Source organism: Chenopodium quinoa, unplaced genomic scaffold (assembly GCF_001683475.1).
Source record: "Chenopodium quinoa cultivar QQ74 unplaced genomic scaffold, ASM168347v1, whole genome shotgun sequence".
In the NCBI taxonomy this organism is placed as follows: domain Eukaryota; kingdom Viridiplantae; phylum Streptophyta; class Magnoliopsida; order Caryophyllales; family Amaranthaceae; genus Chenopodium; species Chenopodium quinoa.
In genome coordinates this window covers 1,406,879-1,426,951 of record NW_018744790.1, presented here as the reverse complement: position 1 = coordinate 1,426,951, position 20,073 = coordinate 1,406,879, and the positions used below count along the sequence as shown (strand labels likewise).

Below are 20,073 nucleotides of genomic sequence, written 5' to 3'. Positions count from 1 at the left end.
GGCGCGCGCACCGGAATCTCTTGCGCTGGGAGGGGTCGCGCAACTCACTGAGTTGCGCGCGCCACCTGCTCATAGGATTTTTTTTTTAAAATTCGAGCATTTTTTTGTCATCATTTTTTTTTTTAATTTGATTTTTTTTTCTTTGCTATCCTTTGAATATGACTCTAAATCACGAAGAGACAACTTCGTAATTAGGAACCTAGACCAAACTAAAAAGAAAAAAGAAGACTATCCTAACACGTTGCATATAGTCACATAATCACATAAGCATGCAATGCCATTCTAAGGTCAAAAAAGGCTTGGATGTCCAAAGGTACCACATCTTAAGAAACGACGCAAAAATCAATCACTCAACGTGTTGACTCATGGCATTGCCCTCCCAACATTTTGTTGGCGATATGGGTGGGATGATTGTTATTGATTTCGGGATAGAAGCCTAGTGTTGGCGACCCCTAGTCAATGAGCCAATCCCCAATGGTTTAAGTGTGCTATGCTTATGCATGATGCAATGTTGCTTGTTTGGTTTTTACTTTTGTGCAAAAGGAAGATATTATGCGTTCAAGTCTCGCTCTCTAACTACAGATTATCCAAGTTAATTCTCGTTACAACCCATAGGCAACCTAGTGTTGGAAACCTTGGATCATAACTACGAACTAATCATGTAACCTCTAAGTCCCCAGTGGAGTCGCCACTGTAAGGAGGGGGTTCTCATCGTAAGGGGTCCTCTCCTTAAATGCCCATGACCCTTTAAAAGCCTAGGACTTTACACTTGTTAGGGTGTAGTAGGATTTGAATTCCTGACTATTTGGGAGACCTTGAATTAGAATTGATTCTATCATTACGCTTTTTTGTAAGAAACAAGTAGGGAGTCGCCAATGAGTTTTAGGAAAACTCATAAACCTCGTTCATGCCTTTCTTTCATGTGGAGTTCATGGAATAATTAGCACGAATCATAAGTTTACCCATGCCCAAATTGTTCTATAAACCAGAAATGAGTTCGGGAATGAGGGTACTAAAATAACGTTCCCTATAGAGAGCAATCGTCACCCTAGCCCTAGTTCGGCCTCTACTAGCTCTTCCTTTTTTACAATTTCACCACCAAACAATATATGCAACGCGATACCTATTACTATGTCAGTTGATTTTATTTACACATACCAATTCACGTAGGAATTACATTGTGATGTCGTTATTCTTTATTTAATCAAATTTGTGAAAAGGACAAGAAAATAAACAATATTCGCCTTGGCTTAAGTGATCAACCAACAATTATTTAATTCAATTCTAATTTTTATTTAACGCAAGATACTATGTGGAATTGATTAATTAATTATTCTAAAGGTGATCAAACAACACTAATTAATTAATTAGGGTTCCTTTAAACAAGAAAATAAATGTGATTTAACTAAGTGCTCGGGAATTTACCACTTCTCTTTGCTAGATCTCCATTTAGAATACTTATGGACTCCTTCTTCTTGGGGAACCTCCACCGTAGTAACAAAATATCAAAAGAGGTGAGTGTTTAGGACAAGAAGGGCTAGGTTGCACAAGTTTACAAGTATTTCGCCAGAGTGTTAAAGTTATTTTTCTGTATTTAAGCCTCGGTTTAAGCTCTTATTTATAGGGAATGATTAGGATTAGGGTTACGAGCATTCTGCCGCAGCAGGTGTCACGCGCAAAAGGATGAGTTGCGCGCGGCATCCAAGCGCAAGTGATTAGGTTGGCAGCGCAACTAATTGTCTTGCGCGCGGCTTTATGGTAAGATTCGATTTTATATTTTTTCGTATAATTTTGAATCTTCCGCAACGCAACTCTGGAGGTTGCGCTGGGTGTCGCGCGCAACTGAATTAGTTGCGCTCGGCAGCCCAGTGCGACTGTTTGAGATGCGCGCGGCTTTTTCTGCGGTAGCATTAAAATTTAACCTAGGCGCTCCTAAATCCGTCATTATTGGGTTTTAAGGAAGGGCTTAAACCTAATTATGACCGGGTTAGTTAATTGGACCTTTATTTTGGCTTTTATCTTTAATTCGGGCTAGTCTTTTGTGTTTTGTGGCTTAACCAATTCTCCATAAGTATTCTTCACTTTGATCCAACACGAAGATGGTTTTATTTATCGTCATTGCACTTCCTGTCGAGACAGGAGGCCAAAAATAAATGTCTACACTCAACGATTTATGCAACAAAGAAGACGAAGAAGACAACGGAAATCGGTGCTCCGGCCATTGGAGGTTAGAGAGAGAAAATTAGAAAGAGAAAATGAGAGGGAAGAGAGAGAAAATTTAAAAAATACTTTAAATAAAACAATTTAATTTAATTAAATACTTCTCAAAATACTTATTTTAATTAAAATACGTATAAATATACGAGGTATTACACATACCATGACTACTATTATGAAAATCCGGTGGGATAAGATCCCCTTTATCCTAGCCATCAGTCAGAGATTTCCTCTTCTTCATCTTCTTCATATGGTGGTCAAGCAGAGAATGGAGAGCAAAGGGAGGTAGGTAGTTTAGTCATGGAGATTTCTAACCCAAATCCACCTTCAACTCCAATTATTATTGATATTTCTTCTGATGATGAGGAAGAGGGAGAGTTTGTGCAGGTAGAGCCTAAACCAGAGTCACCTGAACCAATGGAGGAGGTAGATGATCCTGAGTTCGACCCTGGTAGCTACAAGCAGTCGGCAGACAAGAGAGACAACATCCGAAAGAATTAGATTTTATAGTTTTTCTCGTTATGGATAATCAATTTTAATTACAGTTTATTATTATTATTTCAGTTTTAAATTAATAAGTGGCATTACCACATTGAGTTAGTGAGCTTATGTAGTACATAAGTTTCTAGAACTCAATATTATTTTGGTAATTCTAGTTTATTTTTAATTAATTAAAATCCTATTTATTTCTTTGTTAAATTATTTATAATATTGATATAAAATTCATTTCATCCTCCAAAATCTTCCATTTCACATCACCATCCAAATAGCCAAAATTCCAAGCAAATTAATTCCAATAAATTATTTCTAAGATACGGGGATCTATGGGAATTACTTTTTATTATTTATGTGATCCTTTATTAAATGCATGGTTGATAAGAAATCAATAATTGATTGACAAAGCAACAAATTCAGGGAATTCTTAGCTTTTGTTATCCCAATTTGTTAGCTTCAAATTTTATTATGAATGTTTCAAGGGTGTTAAGTAATAGATGAGTGTATGTCTTGAGAGCTAAACAAAGCCATTTCTAATATAAACCCTTGATCTTAATCCAGGAGAAGCAAAATGGCAGGAGGAAGTAATTCTGGTAATGATGGAAATGATTTGAATGAAGTAGTGAGATAATTGGTAGCTGTAGCCCAACAGTTGGCTAGGAATTCAACTAACAATGGGGATGCTCAGGGTAAGCTTTTCAAGAAGGTGGCCCAAAGCAAACCACCAACCTATCAAGGAGAGTCTGACCCTACCTTACTAGAAAATTGGTTAAGGGAATTTGAGAAACTGTTTGGGGCAGTTAAATGCCCAGAAAACTCTAAGGTGGGTTGTGCTACTTATTACTTGAGATGTGAAGCTGATTTTTGGTGGCGGCAAAATGAGAGAACTATTAGAGCGCTGCTTTAGGGAATATTTCAAGCATTTCCCCAAACTTGAACCCCACTATGATCATACATTTAAGCATGGTGGCGTCCAAAGGGAAGGAAGCTTTAGTAAAAGAGTTGCCAACAACTTTTAGGAACTTGTAAACCGCTCACAGGGTGAAGGTTACACCCCTTAACGATCTAGGAGATCGTTAACTCCAATAGGTCTGGAACCGTGACTGAAAGTTCGGGGATGAAAGTACAAATCCAACCTAAAAGAGATTGAACCTGCCCTAATAATAGGCCTCTACTTTATTCTGCTCGTATTCATGTGACTTTCTGACTAACATACAATCAATAGGTTTACCCCTGTTTAATCTATGTTAGTTAAATATTAATGCACAAATAATACTATTATTGACGATCACTTGAATTATAATCAAATTAACCCTAAACAAGATTATTAATTATCTTATTAAGCGTGATTACAAGTACCAATTCCCTTTAAACATGCATAAAAGGTGTGATCAAGCAATAACAATAAATAAATATCAAGCAACATGATATTAACAAATTATATATAAGTTATCCGTCAATTAAAAAATAACATAAAATAATTCGTAAATTAACAAATTACATGAAACAATTCGTAAATTAACAAATTATGTGAAACAATTCCCTAATTTACAAATTACATTAAATTGTATAATTCAACACAACGATAATCATCATCATAATAATAATTATAAAAATTATAAAAATAATCATATTAAAGCATAATAATAGCAAGATCCTAGGCATGATACTAACAAGATTAATAACAAACCCTAGCATGTCACTAAACATTAAAGATCAAAACTTTAGCCCTAACATGCTATTAGGAAAGAAAATAGGAAACATCACAATAATCATAATTGATATAAGAAACTTATTGTTGTCACCTTAAACATGATATTAGGAAGTAATAAAATATCCTAACATGATACTAGGAAAAAATAACAACCTAAACATGATTTCTATAATATCAATCAAGCAATTAAAGCACTTACTTGGATGTTTCGTATCTTTTTCTAATAACAAAATACACGCATTAATAACTTCAAGTGAAATAATAATCAAATAATTAAATTAAATAATTGAAATAGAGATTTGGGACCAAACCCTCAGAAATATCAAACTTTTCACGTCTGAGCGAAGGCAACTTCGAACTTGACTAGATATGTCTAGATCTTGTGAATGCGGAATTCTGTTTGAGAGAAGGCTAGTTTAGATTAGAGAGAGAAAGAAGATATCAAGAATTTCTTGATGAGAGTTGGTTATTATTAGATGGAAGATTGATGAGAAGAATTGATGATTCAAAACAGAGGTTTTAGGAGGCTATTTATAAAGAAAATCAGTCGGATCTATAACCATTATAAAACATGCAAAAGAATTTACTGTAGCTGGTGAATAGTACTATGTGGTGCTATTACAGCCTTGCCCCTAAAATTAATGAATTGCCAATTTTGCCCCTTTACTTGCCCCTTACTCTCTCACCGACTTCCTCACCTTCTTCTCACAGACTTCCTTCTCTTTCCTCCTCATCTCAACCCCACCAAAATTAAGGTATTAGTCTTATGTTCTTCAGTATTTTTCCAAAAAGAGGAGATTACTTTGGATCTTTGATTCAACCCCACCAAAATTAAGGTATTAGTCGTATAAGTTTTCAAGATATTGACTTTAATTGATTATTAATTTCACTATTTTATGTTATATGGGTGTTTTAGATGTTAAAAATTTAATTTTTGCAAGGAGGAAGATGGACCCAGGTTTGGTGGATTCGAGTTTGAGGTGAAGATACTCGGGTATTATTGGATGTTTGTTCTTTTTTTTTTTTTTATATATTATTTTGAAACATGTTTTGATATTATATTATAGAGGACTAACAGTTTGATGTATCTGAAAGTTTAAAGTTTCGGTCATATTCAGGTTAGCAGTGCGAGGCATGAGATTCTTTTCGAAACAATCCAAACCCTCACCGATTTTACTTTCATATTGACTAGAGCTTATGTTTCAGGCGAAGATGAATGTTTCATGGATGGTGAGTAAATACCTAGATTGTTTAATTAGCAATCAATTTTCAGGGTTTATGATGCCTTCTGAATATACTTCTGATTTACCAGTCTTTCATGTCATGGATGTGTATGTGCAGAAAATTCAAGGTGAAGGACTTATTGACCATTTATGCTAGGCAAGATTCTAAGCATTCAATTTTTGCTACAAATTTGCTTCTTAAGATTAATATAATGATAATCTGTTGTAAGATAATACGATTCATTTCTGGAAGTAATTTGGTGAAATCTGAAGTTAAAAAATATGTTCTATTACATTGTAATTTATCGAGTAAAATAATATAGGCATAGTGGATCGTTGAGTCGATTCAATTGCTAAAGATTTTCTTGGTGTATTTCTTAATGGGGTTTTGTTATTTTTTACTTCTGTTTTTATGATAGTGTGATTTCTTGGGATCTGATATTGTGATTGCAATTTTTAGTTGGGTGTTTGTTAAGCTTTGATTTTTGTTGTAATCTACTTTGAAGTTGATTTAGTAGTGCTACCATTTTTGATATGAGGTTTGAACTATAAGGTGAAAGATTGATTTGTTAAGGGTTACTTAATTTCGAATTTTCTGATTGGAGATTGATTTTTAAAAAATTTAACAGTTATTAATATTGAATTTTATGAACTAGGTATTAATAAAAATGGGGGTTATAGGTGACATTCGGTAGCAGCTATTGAGGATGTAGAGCGCTGCTAAGTACTTATGTGATGTCTTTGCAAAGGTATGAATTTCAGTGGCCTGTTTGATCTGGTTTGACAATATGATCATGTTTTGATAAATTTGTGTGGTTGGAGTCCCTAATACAATTTATACCACAAATTAAGATACATCCTAAATACATAGTATTTAGATTTCCGTTCAGCACCTATTTTACACTTGCAATTTGGATCTTGTTCATTTGTATAGTTAATATTTTGCATAACATATTTAAAATTGAGCAAGCTTTGTGTGTGCTCGCTTGCAATGTTGTTTTTCAATTTATATTTGAAAAGAATAAGCATATATAATTACTTTATCTCCTTTGCACAATCATACAATTTCCCTATTCTGTTTGAAGGTCATGGAGTCTCGAAAGCAGTCTCTCTGTTAGTTGCGTAACCTTTATTTTCCCGACCCTGATTTCATAATAGTGTAGCATGTTATTGATACTGCACGTTTATGTATGTTATAGACTTCATAGTTTTATTTGTAGTCTTTTACTTATGTACTAAGTCCTAGCTCTGAAGTTATGAAAAAGAAAAGAGTATATGTTGAATATTAATGCGAATTTGGCGTACTATACAGTAAGCGTCTTCTTTTCTTTCTTTTGCAGTTTTATTACAGTTTCAGGGCTTCAAGTTACGGAAACGAAACTAAATGAGGGTTAGTTGCTGTACTGACCTTCTATTCTATGTAAACGCTGAAATTCTTAGTTATGCAGCTCATGTTGGAGCATCCAAATATATTGTTAGTAACATTATTGTCTGATTTGTAACAGAATTGTTGATCTACAGGTACAATTCTATCTCCCCTTTCTCTTTCTTGTTCTAATTGGTTCAATTTTCACCTAACCTTTAATATGATCAGCTTACTTGTTATTTTTTTTCCATATCTTTTCATTTTCTCCCAATATTTTCTCTTTTTAATATGCTTATATGCATATGGTGTTTGCTGCCAAAATTTATGCTGTCAAGTTAGATATTGCTGTTGTGAGTGACTATAGAGGGTAGCTGTTGTTTCACGCTGTTGCCGCTGTTATTCTGGTGCTGCCCTGTTACCGCTGTTCTGTTCGTCCGAAAATCATCGACCTGAAATTGTTTTTAGCTCATAGTCCCTTCATCAATGTTTTAGATCTCGAAAAGTTATTCAATCTAGGCTCAAGAATTTCTCGATTTGGAATTGTGTGCTAGGAATTATGCCTTCTGGAATTTACTATGGTCTGCTACCCTTGTTCTATCGCAGCGGGCTGTTATTGCTCATTTGATGCCTATGTGGTGTTGTTGTGTTGAGTTGGTTGTGGTGCTAAAATGAATGCTTGGGCTTCTCTTATTTATTTTGTCTTCCCTTCTTCCTTTATTTACACATTAGTTATAAAGTTAAAATGTGGGCAATTTTGATTAATGACTATTTGGATAATGACTAATTGATAATTTGCCAAAGTGATGAGGGATTAATGTGTATGTTAAATTTTCAAATGTGTGAGTGACTAAAGTTAATTAGTTTAAATGTATTGAAGGTTTTAAATGTTTATAAAATAGATTTGATGAACGAACACTAATCTCCCCAAGTTTATTCATCACTCTTAATTAACTTCTTATTTCGTATTACATGAGCCTTTTGTTGTTTTTATTAAATGAGGTGAGAAAATATATATGTAAAGGTTTGTACATGTGGTATGTCTAGATAAGGGTTGTGTTCTACTTATATGAATGTAATAACTTATCAAGTGAGTTTGGGAAGTATTAAGGAGTCAACAAAGAAGTCATGTTTGATATGATAGTCTCCTTATAATTTATTATTATATACGTGAGAGTAATTTACACCATACAACTAATAACTTGAGAATCCTTTATCTTTTCTACTGTAATATTTGCAGCAATTGCAGGTTGGTGCAAAATAATGCAGTGCTTGAAGTTAGTCTTGTGCTTCTATAACAAAAAAGAAAATTCAACTGCGTGGCCCTCCTTGATTCCATATCAACTTAACTACCGAGAAAGCAGCCTGGACATCCTTGTTAGAGTAAAGAGGTTAGTCTTTCAAATATATTCACTCTTATCTCCTATTTTTGTATGGCAACTATGTGTGCCGTTTCCTGCTTAAATTTAATGATGGTGAGCAGGATCGTGATCCTTTGTATCTGAAGTAATAATTAGTTTTTATTCAATAGATGTGCAAAAGTTAGATCATTGTTAGACCTTGCATTTCTATGAACCTCCATGAGTTTGTGAGGCGATGGATTCTAAAAGTATATCAAGCTATTCTGTTTGAGATTATTACAATATACTACTCTTCTAGACTTCTTGTTCTTGAGCACTTCAGTTATTTTACATCTCTGCTTGCTTACTTTATTTTCTTGATTGTATTTATTAAAAGCCTGCTAATGGCCCAATACTCATTAAAGCTTAGAGAGTAGTCATTACTTTAGGAAAATACAACTCATCACGATCACCAAACAACGTAGTCATGACCCGAAATTGAATATTGTTTATGTCATTTGTCATTTATGACTTTATCGATCCTATAACACATAATGTGTGCTACAAAACTGACAGAAGTTTCTGAAGTGCACATAAGGAAATAGATGACTTAATGTTCCGAAGATTTCTCTTACTTGTAATCTTGTGAAGAAGACGGGTTCCATGTTCTTAAAGTATTTGAAAAGGAGGCAGACTTTTCTGCCTAAAGTTTGTCGTAAGATAAGAGAAACATTATGACCTTTCCCATAACAAAGTTAATCTAGGAGGCATAGATAAAAAAAACAAAAGGACACCCTACTATGATTGCATGATTGCGTTCGCAGGTGGGCATTACCTAAATTCCAAATCTGGTCGGAGGTCTTGATGAGTTTAAGCGTACGTCTCTTCCTGTTTCTTTGATTATTTAGATTGCTCACTTATACTTCAGTTGCAACTATCTACATCAATGTTTCTGCTATTCATACTTGTTTTGTGTGTTTTTATACAGGTCTTGTATAAAATCTTGATGATCTGTGAGCAATAATGTACCCCTCGAATCTGTCAGCTAGCCCTGATACAACAACTGAGTTGTAATAACTCTAAAGTTGCTGTAGTTCTCACTCGCTCGCTCTGCTTTGTTGAGTTCCAGGGGGAAAAGAAGAGAAGATCGAGAGGAAGACAATCTCAGAGAAGTTCTCAATCACTCTGCTCAAATGCTTTTGGAGCTCCGAACCTCATAATAAGTATCTGTGAGTGACTTCTTGCTTTTATGGATTTTTGCAGGGCTTTTTTTTTCTTTGTTGTGCTTGTATGAATTTAACTGTATTTTATAACTATCCTTATTAATCTTTAAAGAAAGATTTTGTTGACTTACAAATTTCTGAACATTTAGGCTTTGTTATTATAAATAGAGAAAAAAAATCAATTCTTTATTTTGTATAATGTAGCCATCAAGCTTACACTCTCTTTTTCTGGCAGCTCTTACTAAATTGTTGCTTCTTCGTGTTTCTTCTGCACATCCTGTATGCCTTGTTCTTGAGTAGGCTTGGGATGAAGGCATCATTGGCATTCCAGAATAATGGTGCTGAATGAATAGTGGGTTCTATGAATTGTTTTTGGGTTTATTTCTTTAGATATACTGCTTTGGTAAAACCTCTCATCTTCTTATGATGCTTTGCCTTATACAGTACATTTATATTTAGATTAGAGAAATTGGCAACACATTATTCTTTTCGTCAAACATGATAGACAATGAACTTGGTTATTGCTTGTATATATTAAGCATTTTTGGTTAATGGCTGCTCGTACAGGCTCTCATGGGAAGACCCATAATTTTCTATGGAATGCTTATTGTGAGATTTCTTATATTTGATTTCTGATTGGACGTGTATGCAGCTCAGTGTTTTTTTTTTCTTTTTTTTTTCGCATTATATATTTATATTGTGCCTTGTGGATATAAGTCTAGACCGTGCTTTTCCCCATATATCTATCGCAGATTAAGTGTATAAGCTGTTAAAGGCAGCTAGAATAATAGAATTAAGTATCTTGAATTTAAAGTATCAGCTTTTGCATATGCCTTCATCATCATTTAGATATCTTAAATATTTGTCCGCAAGTTAATACATGTTCTTTTTTGTTTGCTTATCTATGTAACTGATATATCTGCAGGTTAATTATTTGGTGGTTACAAATATCTCTTAATATGGGTGACATTCAGAATGATCCTCTTTCAGAAGAGGAAACTACTTGTAGGTTTCTTTTGTATGAACTTCAGGTATATATATGAACTTCACGTAAAATACAAGCTAATTGTTTATCGTGTTATCATATGTGATTAGCTCTATTTTTTTTATTCTACTGTTTTATGCAGATAATTTTGGGATGAAGTGAGCAAGCCTGAAATATTAGGGCCAAGATGTTACTTGTAGGAGTGGAGCACGTGCTTAAAGGCGCCAAGAAGACAAGGATACAACCAGATGAAGCATGTGTGAGATGGTGATAGTGTTATAGGTTGAGGTTATGGGATTTAATTTCATTTGTAGTACGAGTAGTATTTAATTTATATTTTTAAACGGTAGAAATGGGTAGAATTAGATACGTAAATGATGAAGTAATGCAAGAGCATATAAGTGAATATATGAGCATAATGTGTACTTATTTTCAACTTCAATATGTGTATTGTGATTTTAGTAGAGAAATTATATCTTTGTTCTTGAGGCTAGGTATCAAGTTGGTGCTTTTTTTTTTTTTTTTTTTTTTTTATTTATTTATTTATTTTGAGAAAAAGAGGTTAATATCAAGTTGATTAATAATACATTTAATACAAAAGAAAAAAATAAAAAATAAATAAACACAAATTTATAAGGTATAATGAGATAGTTTGCGTAGAAATTCAAGTTGATTGTAGTAGTTAGTAGAAATTATATCTTTGTATACCTATTTGATTTAAAATCAACTAAGTTTTAAGATTTATAAGGTATTGAGATACTTTATGTAGAAATTCAAATTGATTAGTTAATACTACATTTTAAACAAAAAATCAACATCTTTCTCTTTATTATGTGAGGAATAAATGTTCAAAAGATTCATTGTATTAAAGGACGGAGGGAGTAATATATTTTTTTAAGAATCTTTAAATTATAGCAAATTCTAGATAACTAAACTTATAACAATTGTTTTTCATACATATTTCCCTATAGACACTTATAAATCCATGTATCCTTGCTATTACAAAACCCGAACACAACCACGAATATCACAACAACCGAACACAACCACGAATTTTACTTATCTTGCCGTCGGGGGGGCACGCGCAACGTGCGTGCTCCAACGACTAGTCTTTGTAAAATACGGTATGCATTATTTCATTCAACTTAGCTTAGACTTTTGTCAAGAGTTCTCACTTGTTAAGTTGTTATGCTTTTTAGGGTGCAACTGCGATGGTCAACGACATTATGCTTCTTGATATGCGCCTTTTTTCCGGGGAGGACAATCATGCTTGACTTTTTTATTCCAGTCCTTGCCATGCTATTGGTAAGACCTCCCAACTATTGTATTAAACTGATTGCTGAAAGATTTAGATGCACATTTCTAGTTCCTAATAATTGATCTCTTCTGGATTTTGGTCTGGTGGGAATTTTGCTAGCATTGTCCGCTTTATTCAGGGTTATGATTTCTTTTAATCATGCTCCCTCAGAAATTTTAACTTGAAGCTGACATTAGTTGCAGCATTGCAGTCTTGCAGAACAGTTTTAGATAGGTCTTGAGTAGTTGGTGAAAAACAAAATGGATTGACACACCAACTGGCCCACCTGGCTACTATTTTAGTTTTGTGTGAAGTGTGCTGGTTCTATCATTAATCTCTAATTTAGACTGGACCTGCCCAGGGGCCATGTATATCTACTTACGTGCATCCATGTCTGATTTGATCGAATATGTTCACATGTGGGATTTTTACAAAGATCATTTATAATGATTTATACAAATGATAATGCACAAACATGATAGTAAAACTAAAAATTAAAAGCTCTTTCCTGAAGGCATCAAATGTTAATGGGTGGGATTTGTACAAAGACGATACCTAATTAATGCTGATGAGAAAATAGAATTTCAAATGTTTTCTCTACTGAGTATTTGAAGATTGGACAGGCCTCTTTGCCTTCCTGATTTCATATTTGCAAATGGGCAATTCTATATCTAATTTGTTTACGTCTTCTAGCTCAACGTGTCAAATGTTATTCCTCTTCGTTTGTAGATTTTCTGTTCATTTTTGCATTGTTCTTGCTTGTTCGTATCAGTTGTAACTAGGGCAAAATTTTAAGATTGCATGGATCCTGACCCTGTCTCTTTCTTGCTTCTACTGTCTGTGTGTTCTGGAGCTCGTGGTCCTATATTGTCAACCGGTCTTTGCCAATGCAGTTGTGTTTGTACGGTTCCATCTTTAATCTAAAAAGTTCATGTATAAAAACTTTATTATCAGTACTTACAGTATATTATATACTAGATTGAGTGCATTAGATGTTTTGAATTCCAATGCTATTTCCATTATTACAGTCTTGTTTAGCATTTTTCTGCTGTCTGCTTGTAATTGCTGCTTTTTTAGATGTGTCTACTTGTAAGTTGTAACTATGTTGAAATGTCTTGTTGAGTGAATTATAATTGCAATGTTTTTTACTGTTCTTCTACTGCTTCTGCACCCCTGAATCTTACGCCTTGCATGCAGATTTCAGTGGACACCTTTAAAAGCGGACTTATACATATGCTGCTAACTAAGCTCTGCGCTCAGCCACATTGGCTTCGACCATATTTTATACAACATGATTGGTCTCTTCTTCTTTAGCAGTCGGGTGACAGTGATGGCTCTGTATTCTTGTTAACATCATTGCCTCTTTTAGAAAGTTCTGAAGTGATCACGCTTAATTTAATGCATATGCTCTTACTACAGGCAGCTCGTCTTGGTCAGCACCTCAGCATTCATCCACATATAACTGTCTTCCTTTTGTTCTATATTGAAACATGGTTGCTTCTTACATGTTGCACTGAAATGGTATTTTCAGGGAAATCGTTCTCAGACTCAGGCTTTTTAGTAAACTATGTTATCGCAATTTCTATTATTTTCGTGGCCAAAGAAGAATAGGCAGTATGACCGTTCCTAAAATCTTATGGTCTCAATGTTATTTTAATCGTGTTGATGGTTTTATAAGCTACTCTGCTTTAGATTAAGCATACATACTACAAAGTATAATACAGAGTAAATCAACATCTCAACTAAGAGTTCTTTCAAAGAATGTTTGCCTACTGTCGAATCCATATTTTATTTCGGTTCACCACGTATTGTATTCCTGTGAAATCAAGTGTGTATTATTAAGCTTATTCAAAGAATATTTGCCTACTGTCACTTCGGAAAGGGTGGGGAGACTGGAGAACTAGACCGTAGGGATAGAATTGAAGTTCATGTAAGAACTTCAATTCTTGTCAAACTTCAGAACTCACTTTAAAAATAGAGAGAAAAGTATACGCCAACATACACCAAGCAATTAGAGAACTAAACATAAACTTAAAACAAGAAAAATAATACGAAGTGCACTGTATATACAGTCGGAATAACATAACATAACATGGACCTTGTGGTAAATGACAAGCCCTAAAAGAAAAGAACTCGCTTACATCTGATGAGAAACGATTAACATCTTTGCGAGTGGATCATAGATATGCTTATCAACCCTTATGGAGGTCACATGTTTTCCCTTCACATATCCACTATTTAAGTATTTTTAAAGTTAACTTCACACCTTGGGGCACTATACTTTTAAGTTTTGCAGCTTGATCCTGCACACTAATGTGTTCTGAAAGTAGACCAAACAAAGGCTTAAGCTCAACAATCACATCTTTGAGCATGACGGAGTTCTCAATCACATAAGTAGCAAACTCAAGATCAATTGGAAGTCCGAGATCGTTATAAAGCTCTAGTGTCTTCAAGCTTTTGAGGGGGCGCCTATTTCATTTTATTATCTTCCTACTATGCTTTCCATGATAAGCGGAAAACTGCATATAAGAAAAACTCCATCAAAGCCAGCTCCAGCAAAAATCTTAAGCATGAACAACAAATGGCTAAATTCATTAATTGCAACTATTTGACTCTCACTATTCATACACTAAGTTTGACCACATAATATTATTAACATTAAATAATTAAATGTTACTCTGTATCACGTAAAATTTTGGTGGATTAGTATCAATGTATAATTTCAAATATATCAATGTATTATAATCTTTACTATTCTCTCTATCACACATTAGTCGCAACAAGTTAGCTAGCATAAGGATTTAGGCAGTTTAACTGACTTAGATATTTTTTTTTTTTGTAGTTAGTAGATTTTGGGTCATTTGCTTTATAAGTATGTAAATTGGGGTTTCTTCTTTTTTAATGTTTTTTTGAAAGTAATGTATGTGAGAAAAATAACAAATAACATGTAGGACCATTCCATTTAAGAAATTGTATAAATAATGTGAGACGGACAAATAAAGAATATGTTGCAAGAAATGTAGAACGGAGGGAGTAATACATAATCATCAAAGTTATGCGTTGTCAAATATGAAATTCAGAATTAGGCTTCCTTAGAGTCTTTTTTCAAAACAGATAGAGTTCATAAGTTGCAAAGAAGTTGTCATATGCTGGAAGGCTCCAATTGGTTAAGGTAATTTTGTTTAGTCATCAAACCTACCGGAGCCAAATTTTCCTTTAACCTAAAAAGGTAGTTCGAGTGATATAAAGATTTGCAGAAACTTACCGTGATACTTTGAACTCTAGGCTTAGGATGCAATGTGCAAGCCAAAGGTGGCAGGTGGATGGAATATATAAGATGTGCATAAGTGTTATAAAGCAGCTGACAAAACTTTTATGGACCCTTTCCCATAAAAAAGACAGTTAATGGGACAGGTGGGTTGATGCCTATTATACAAAAGGTAGGGATACCTTTCACATCTCTGTTCTTATTCTGTGGAAGGCTCTGCAAGACAGAATGGCTAGCTACCAAAGATAGGCTCATGAAGTGGGGGATAATCTCAAATCCAACTTGCTCTTTGTGTGGAATGGATTTAGAAAGCGTTCAACATCTCTTTTTCTCTTGCACTTTCTCTGTTGATGTTCGGAAGATGCACTTAAAACTTTTTTAAATGACCAGATCTGTTGGCTCTTTTGAGACTGAAACTCAAAACCCAGTGAAAATGGCAAAGAAAACTCAAAGTCTACCTTAATCTTTTTGCTGAAACTGTCTATGGGTTATGGATTGAGGGAATGATAAAACTTTTGGAACAAGGGTGAAGGGTGCTAATCAACTCTACAAAGTATTCTGTTTAAGGCTACCTACACATGCAAAGCTGCTGACAGGGACCTCCTTCTTATGTAGTTGGTGCTTTTATAGTCATTTAATTCTTGTGTAGTTTCTATTGGTGGTGTTTGGTGTATTGTCAGGCTTATGCACATGAAGAGTGGGTGGTTTCAACCGTTCCTAGAAGTTGGGAAACTATTCATACTGATGCCATTTTGTAAAGACTGACTTCTTGTTTCCTTGGCGGTTGTTTTTCTAGCATTGCCAGCTAAAACTTATTTGCCAAAAATTAAAAAAATGTGAAAGTCAAAATGTAGCAATTTCAAACAAACAGAGGAAGTATTTCATTTGAGAAAGAACAGAATGGTGCTTACCTTTAGAGTCAATCTTTCTAGTAGTGGAGATGCCTCAATCAAGTCTGCCCATCCAAGGAGGCTTTGTTCACAGAACGCAGTGACATGGAGTTCTAGATGCTTGAGGTTTGTCATGGCAGGTGGGTTCTTAATCCCTAAATTAAACTACAATAGAAAACATCAGCAAACCAAACACATACATTAGAAAAAGGCATCAATCAAATATCACGGAATACCTTGACACAGAAAGTAAGCGATATACTACTCCCGATGCACAATCCGATCGTCCAACTCAAATACTCCAACTGCGAAAAGTACTTTGAAAGGGAGTCAAAAGCACATGCCACAATGTCTCTTGTACAACGTATATTACCAAGTGACAACTTCGAAAGCAAAGAAGCATTTCTAATATGTAGCTCAACAGGGTTGCCATGATGTGTAAATGACAAAAGTTTTGGGGCCAAAATATCAATGGTTCTCAAACGGGGACAGTAAGATACCTCTAAGTGTTTTAGCTGCAGAGGTAAACCAAAAGCTCTTATATATTTTAAAGGCCGTGAATTATTTATGCACAAATTCTCAAGGACCATGCAGGAACTAAGAAGGCAATCAATATCATTTGTAGTTACGTAGACGTAAGTGAGAGACAAAGAACGTAGGGAAGACTTAAAGACGGATAAATTATGAGGCTGATCAAGAGACATACGCCATCTAGGAAGCGAAGATTTGTAACATCCAGTGGGTGTTGTGAAGTTCAGTTCAAGCCTTTTCACATGTTTTGCTACAGCAAAAACCAGCCACTTATTTATATCAGATTGACAACGTTTGTTGAAATCAAAAGTCACCCTCAACTCATCTACATATTTACCAAGATGAGCTTCCACAACTCGATTCACCCACCTCAAAAAGCTTGATCTTTCTTGGGAAACAAAATCATCATCTTTGAACATCCTCTCCATTGCGGAGAAATCTTCAAAGATCAAGACAGGCAAACATCGCCACAAATAATTCCATCTATGTGAAAGAACACTAGTTCTTGCGGCTTCCTTCAATGTTAAGAAGGACATGATAAAAAACAGAAGATCATCTGGCAATTGACTCAGTAGATCGTTTGCTTCAGAACACTGAGTTAACATATGAAACGCAAATCATGTTATCATATTTTGTAGCAAATTTTAGTGAATTTACATCAATGGCAGGGGCAGATTCATTAATTAAGCCCCGTAGACGAGCAGCACATCCCCGTTTTTAATAAGATTGCTCAGATAATTTTTAAAGGGAAACTGAATCTACTTTCGCCCTCCAAAAATTGTAAAAAATGTCAAAAAAAAAAAAAAAAAAGGATAGAACTTCAAAATAGTAAAATGGCCAACATGATGTAAAAATTGCATCCCTGTTTTAAAAAAAATCTGTCTCTGCCATTGATGAGTGGATCACAAGGAAATAAAATATACGACATACCTGATGCTTGCAAGATTGAAGGGCAGGCCAAGTCCTCTCCACCATAATGCTTCCCGGCCAATACAAACTAGAGAACACCAAATCTCTTCAAGGTTGTTTGGTATCCCTACCAAAGTGGATTTCAATCTATTCTTCAAAAAGACCCACATTACAAGTGAGTTATGTAAATTTCCACAAATCACAATAATAGCCAAAGCGATAAGCATATTGCTGAAAAGAGACAAGTAAAAATGGGGGTGGATATTACAAGTTAAGCAAAAATAAAAAATAGAAAGAAAACTTTAGGTGTGAATCCACCAAACTGATCAATTTTAGCCAAAAAGCTCACTTAAGGACTGAATTAAAAGTGTCCATAGCCCACAGAACAGCGGAAATTTCTGCACAATCTTATCTTGAAAGGCCAAATCGGCCAAATTTAACTCAAATAACACCACTAACAGACCCCCTTATTACCCAAGTTAAAGCTAAATGGCTTATTAGAGCAAGAGCAAAGAAGAAAGATTGGAACTTTAGCAGAAAACTCAACAATTTTAGATCAAATATAACCCTAAATACCAAATGCAAGCTATTTGACTAAGTAAATCAAGAGGGAAGCAGAAAGATAAAAACTTTATCAGAAAACTTAAAAATTTTAGATCAAATATAAACCCCAAATACCCAAATACAAGCTAATTGACTAAGTAGAGCAAGAGAGAAGCAGAAAGATCAAAAGTTTATCAGAAAACTCAATAATTTAGATCAGATATAAACCCTAACTACAAGCTGATTGACTAAGAGTAGAGCAAAAGGGAAGCAGAAAGATTAAAACTTTATCAGAAAACTATACAATGTAAGAAAATATAAACCGTAATTACCCAAATACAAGCCAATTGACTAAGTAGAGAAAGAGGGAAGCAAAAAAGATTAAAACTTTATCAGAAAAACTCAACAATTTTAAATCAAATATAAACCCTAATTACCCAAGTAAAAGCTTGGCTGAATAGAGCAAGAGGAAGCAGAAAGATCAAAACTTTATCAGAAAATTTAACAATTCTAGATCAAATATAAACCCTAATTACCCAAATACAAGATAATTCGAAAAAAAAAAAAAAAAAAAAAAAACAACCGAAGTCGTCATGAAATAGTATGAATTGGTTCTGAGATAGAGAAAGAAGTCTTACCTGACAGAAGACAGAGAAGCACAGAAGACAACAACAAGGTGCTGTTTGGTGGAGGAGGGAGATTGTTTGTCCAAGTAAATAAATAACCCCTCACAGCGAAGACTGAAGTTTTGAACTGTCGAAGAGAGAGAACTCAGAGAAGGCTGAAGGCTGAAGGCAAGCAGGCGAATACCTGTCCGTCGGCGGAGTGCGGCCAACGTCGATCTGAAAGCGGCGCCGGTCCTTGAATGAGAGTGAGAGTCACCACTAGAACGCGGGATGTATAACTAAATATATGCGCGGAGTTTAATATGACCCTATTATTTTTAGGAAAATTTAACATAAATAAACAAACTATTGGACGATTTTCTGATATTGGACTAACCTTTAAATCTGTCTATATTAGACACGAGTTTAACATTTTTCTCCCAAAATGGACCAAACAAGTTACCTTACCTGTTATACCAGGTAAAATTCCACTTGTCATTAAATCGTTGGTCAAGTTTTTTTTTTTTTTTTTTTTTTTTTTTTTTTTTTTTTTTTAATTTTGATATATTTTAAAAAAAAAAAACAGAAATTTAAAAAAAAAAAAATCACCCTTCCACCACATCCAGCTTCTCCCCTATCAACAGCCACCTACACCTTAACCTTCGCCGCCACCACCACTTCCATCCACTGCAACATCACCTATGTAACCACCATGTCAACAACCAAAACCACCGAAATCACCATACGACCATATCTACCAACCAAACCACCATACCAACCCACCAAAAATATCAAAACCACCATATCCAACCCACCGAAAACACCCATACCAACCCACCGAATACAGTCAAAACTCCATCCCAACCACCAACCAACCCACCAAAACCATCCAAAAACGCATATCCTCTCACCAAAACCACCAAGATCCGAATTCCACCCCACCCAACTCGCGTCCACACCTAATCTGAAAAGTATTTTGTCAAGGTAATTTTAATAAAAAATTGGGTGGGCGAAGCTATCCCACACTCACCCATAACCACCACTGCACCTCTCCTCCGAAATCATCCCATTTTCCCTTAATTTCTCAATATTCCAATTCTTCTATCTTTCTACATCAATTTCTCACTTTTTTCCAGTTTAGGGGTTTCATGGGGAGTGGGATGTGGTCTGAAAATGTAGTGGGAGGAGTTGTTCAAAAATGGGAGGTGAAGAGGGAGGGGAGTGGTGGCTGAAAAGGGAGGAGAGGTGGAGGAGGGGGTGGTTGGCAGTGGGGTGAAGGGAAACTGTTTTTTTTTTTTAAAATGTATTTTTTTTTAATTTGAAAAAGATAATTAAAGGTTTTTAATTAAAAAAAATAAGATAATTTATAAAAATGACCGGTTGTACAAGTTAGTGGTCATTTGAGTTCATTTTGGGAGAAAAATGTTAAACTTGTGTCTAATATGAGCAGATTTAAAGGTTAGTTCATTT

At 34.7% G+C, this 20,073-nt stretch overlaps 1 protein-coding gene and 1 long non-coding RNA gene across 22 annotated transcripts; one reads left to right on the top strand and one right to left on the bottom strand.

Annotated features, from left to right (window-relative positions):
• Nucleotides 1-4,870: 4,870 nt before the first annotated feature.
• LOC110703930 lies at nt 4,871-13,514 on the top strand. 18 transcript variants are annotated; one of them, XR_002507816.1, is made up of 13 exons: nt 4,871-5,262; nt 5,368-5,420; nt 5,545-5,656; nt 5,739-5,777; nt 6,306-6,398; nt 6,990-7,039; nt 7,155-9,228; nt 9,341-9,377; nt 9,482-9,581; nt 9,811-9,978; nt 10,501-10,606; nt 10,703-11,865; nt 13,055-13,514. It is a non-coding gene; the product is annotated as an uncharacterized LOC110703930 (long non-coding RNA). The 18 variants fall into 18 exon arrangements; XR_002507812.1 differs by having other exon boundaries at nt 4,872-5,262; nt 7,155-8,403; nt 9,177-9,228; nt 9,341-9,581; XR_002507807.1 differs by having other exon boundaries at nt 7,155-7,170; nt 8,262-9,581.
• A 342-nt stretch (nt 13,515-13,856) lies between these two features.
• Nucleotides 13,857-18,943, bottom strand: LOC110703929 (putative F-box/LRR-repeat protein At4g15060). 4 transcript variants are annotated; one of them, XR_002507799.1, is made up of 6 exons: nt 18,637-18,942; nt 17,477-17,602; nt 16,252-17,139; nt 16,037-16,180; nt 15,308-15,936; nt 13,857-14,376 (listed from the first exon to the last, which is right to left on the bottom strand). XR_002507799.1 is itself a non-coding variant. In XM_021881728.1 (5 exons), the coding sequence occupies exons 2-5, from the start codon at nt 17,519-17,521 to the stop codon at nt 14,332-14,334; spliced, it is 1,122 nt and encodes a 373-aa protein (XP_021737420.1). In that variant the 5' UTR covers nt 17,522-17,607; nt 18,637-18,941; the 3' UTR covers nt 13,857-14,331. The 4 variants fall into 4 exon arrangements, 2 of the variants coding, with proteins under 2 accessions (XP_021737420.1, XP_021737419.1); XR_002507800.1 differs by lacking the exon at nt 15,308-15,936 and having other exon boundaries at nt 16,037-16,170; nt 18,637-18,943; XM_021881728.1 differs by lacking the exon at nt 15,308-15,936 and having other exon boundaries at nt 17,477-17,607; nt 18,637-18,941.
• Nucleotides 18,944-20,073: the final 1,130 nt, after the last annotated feature.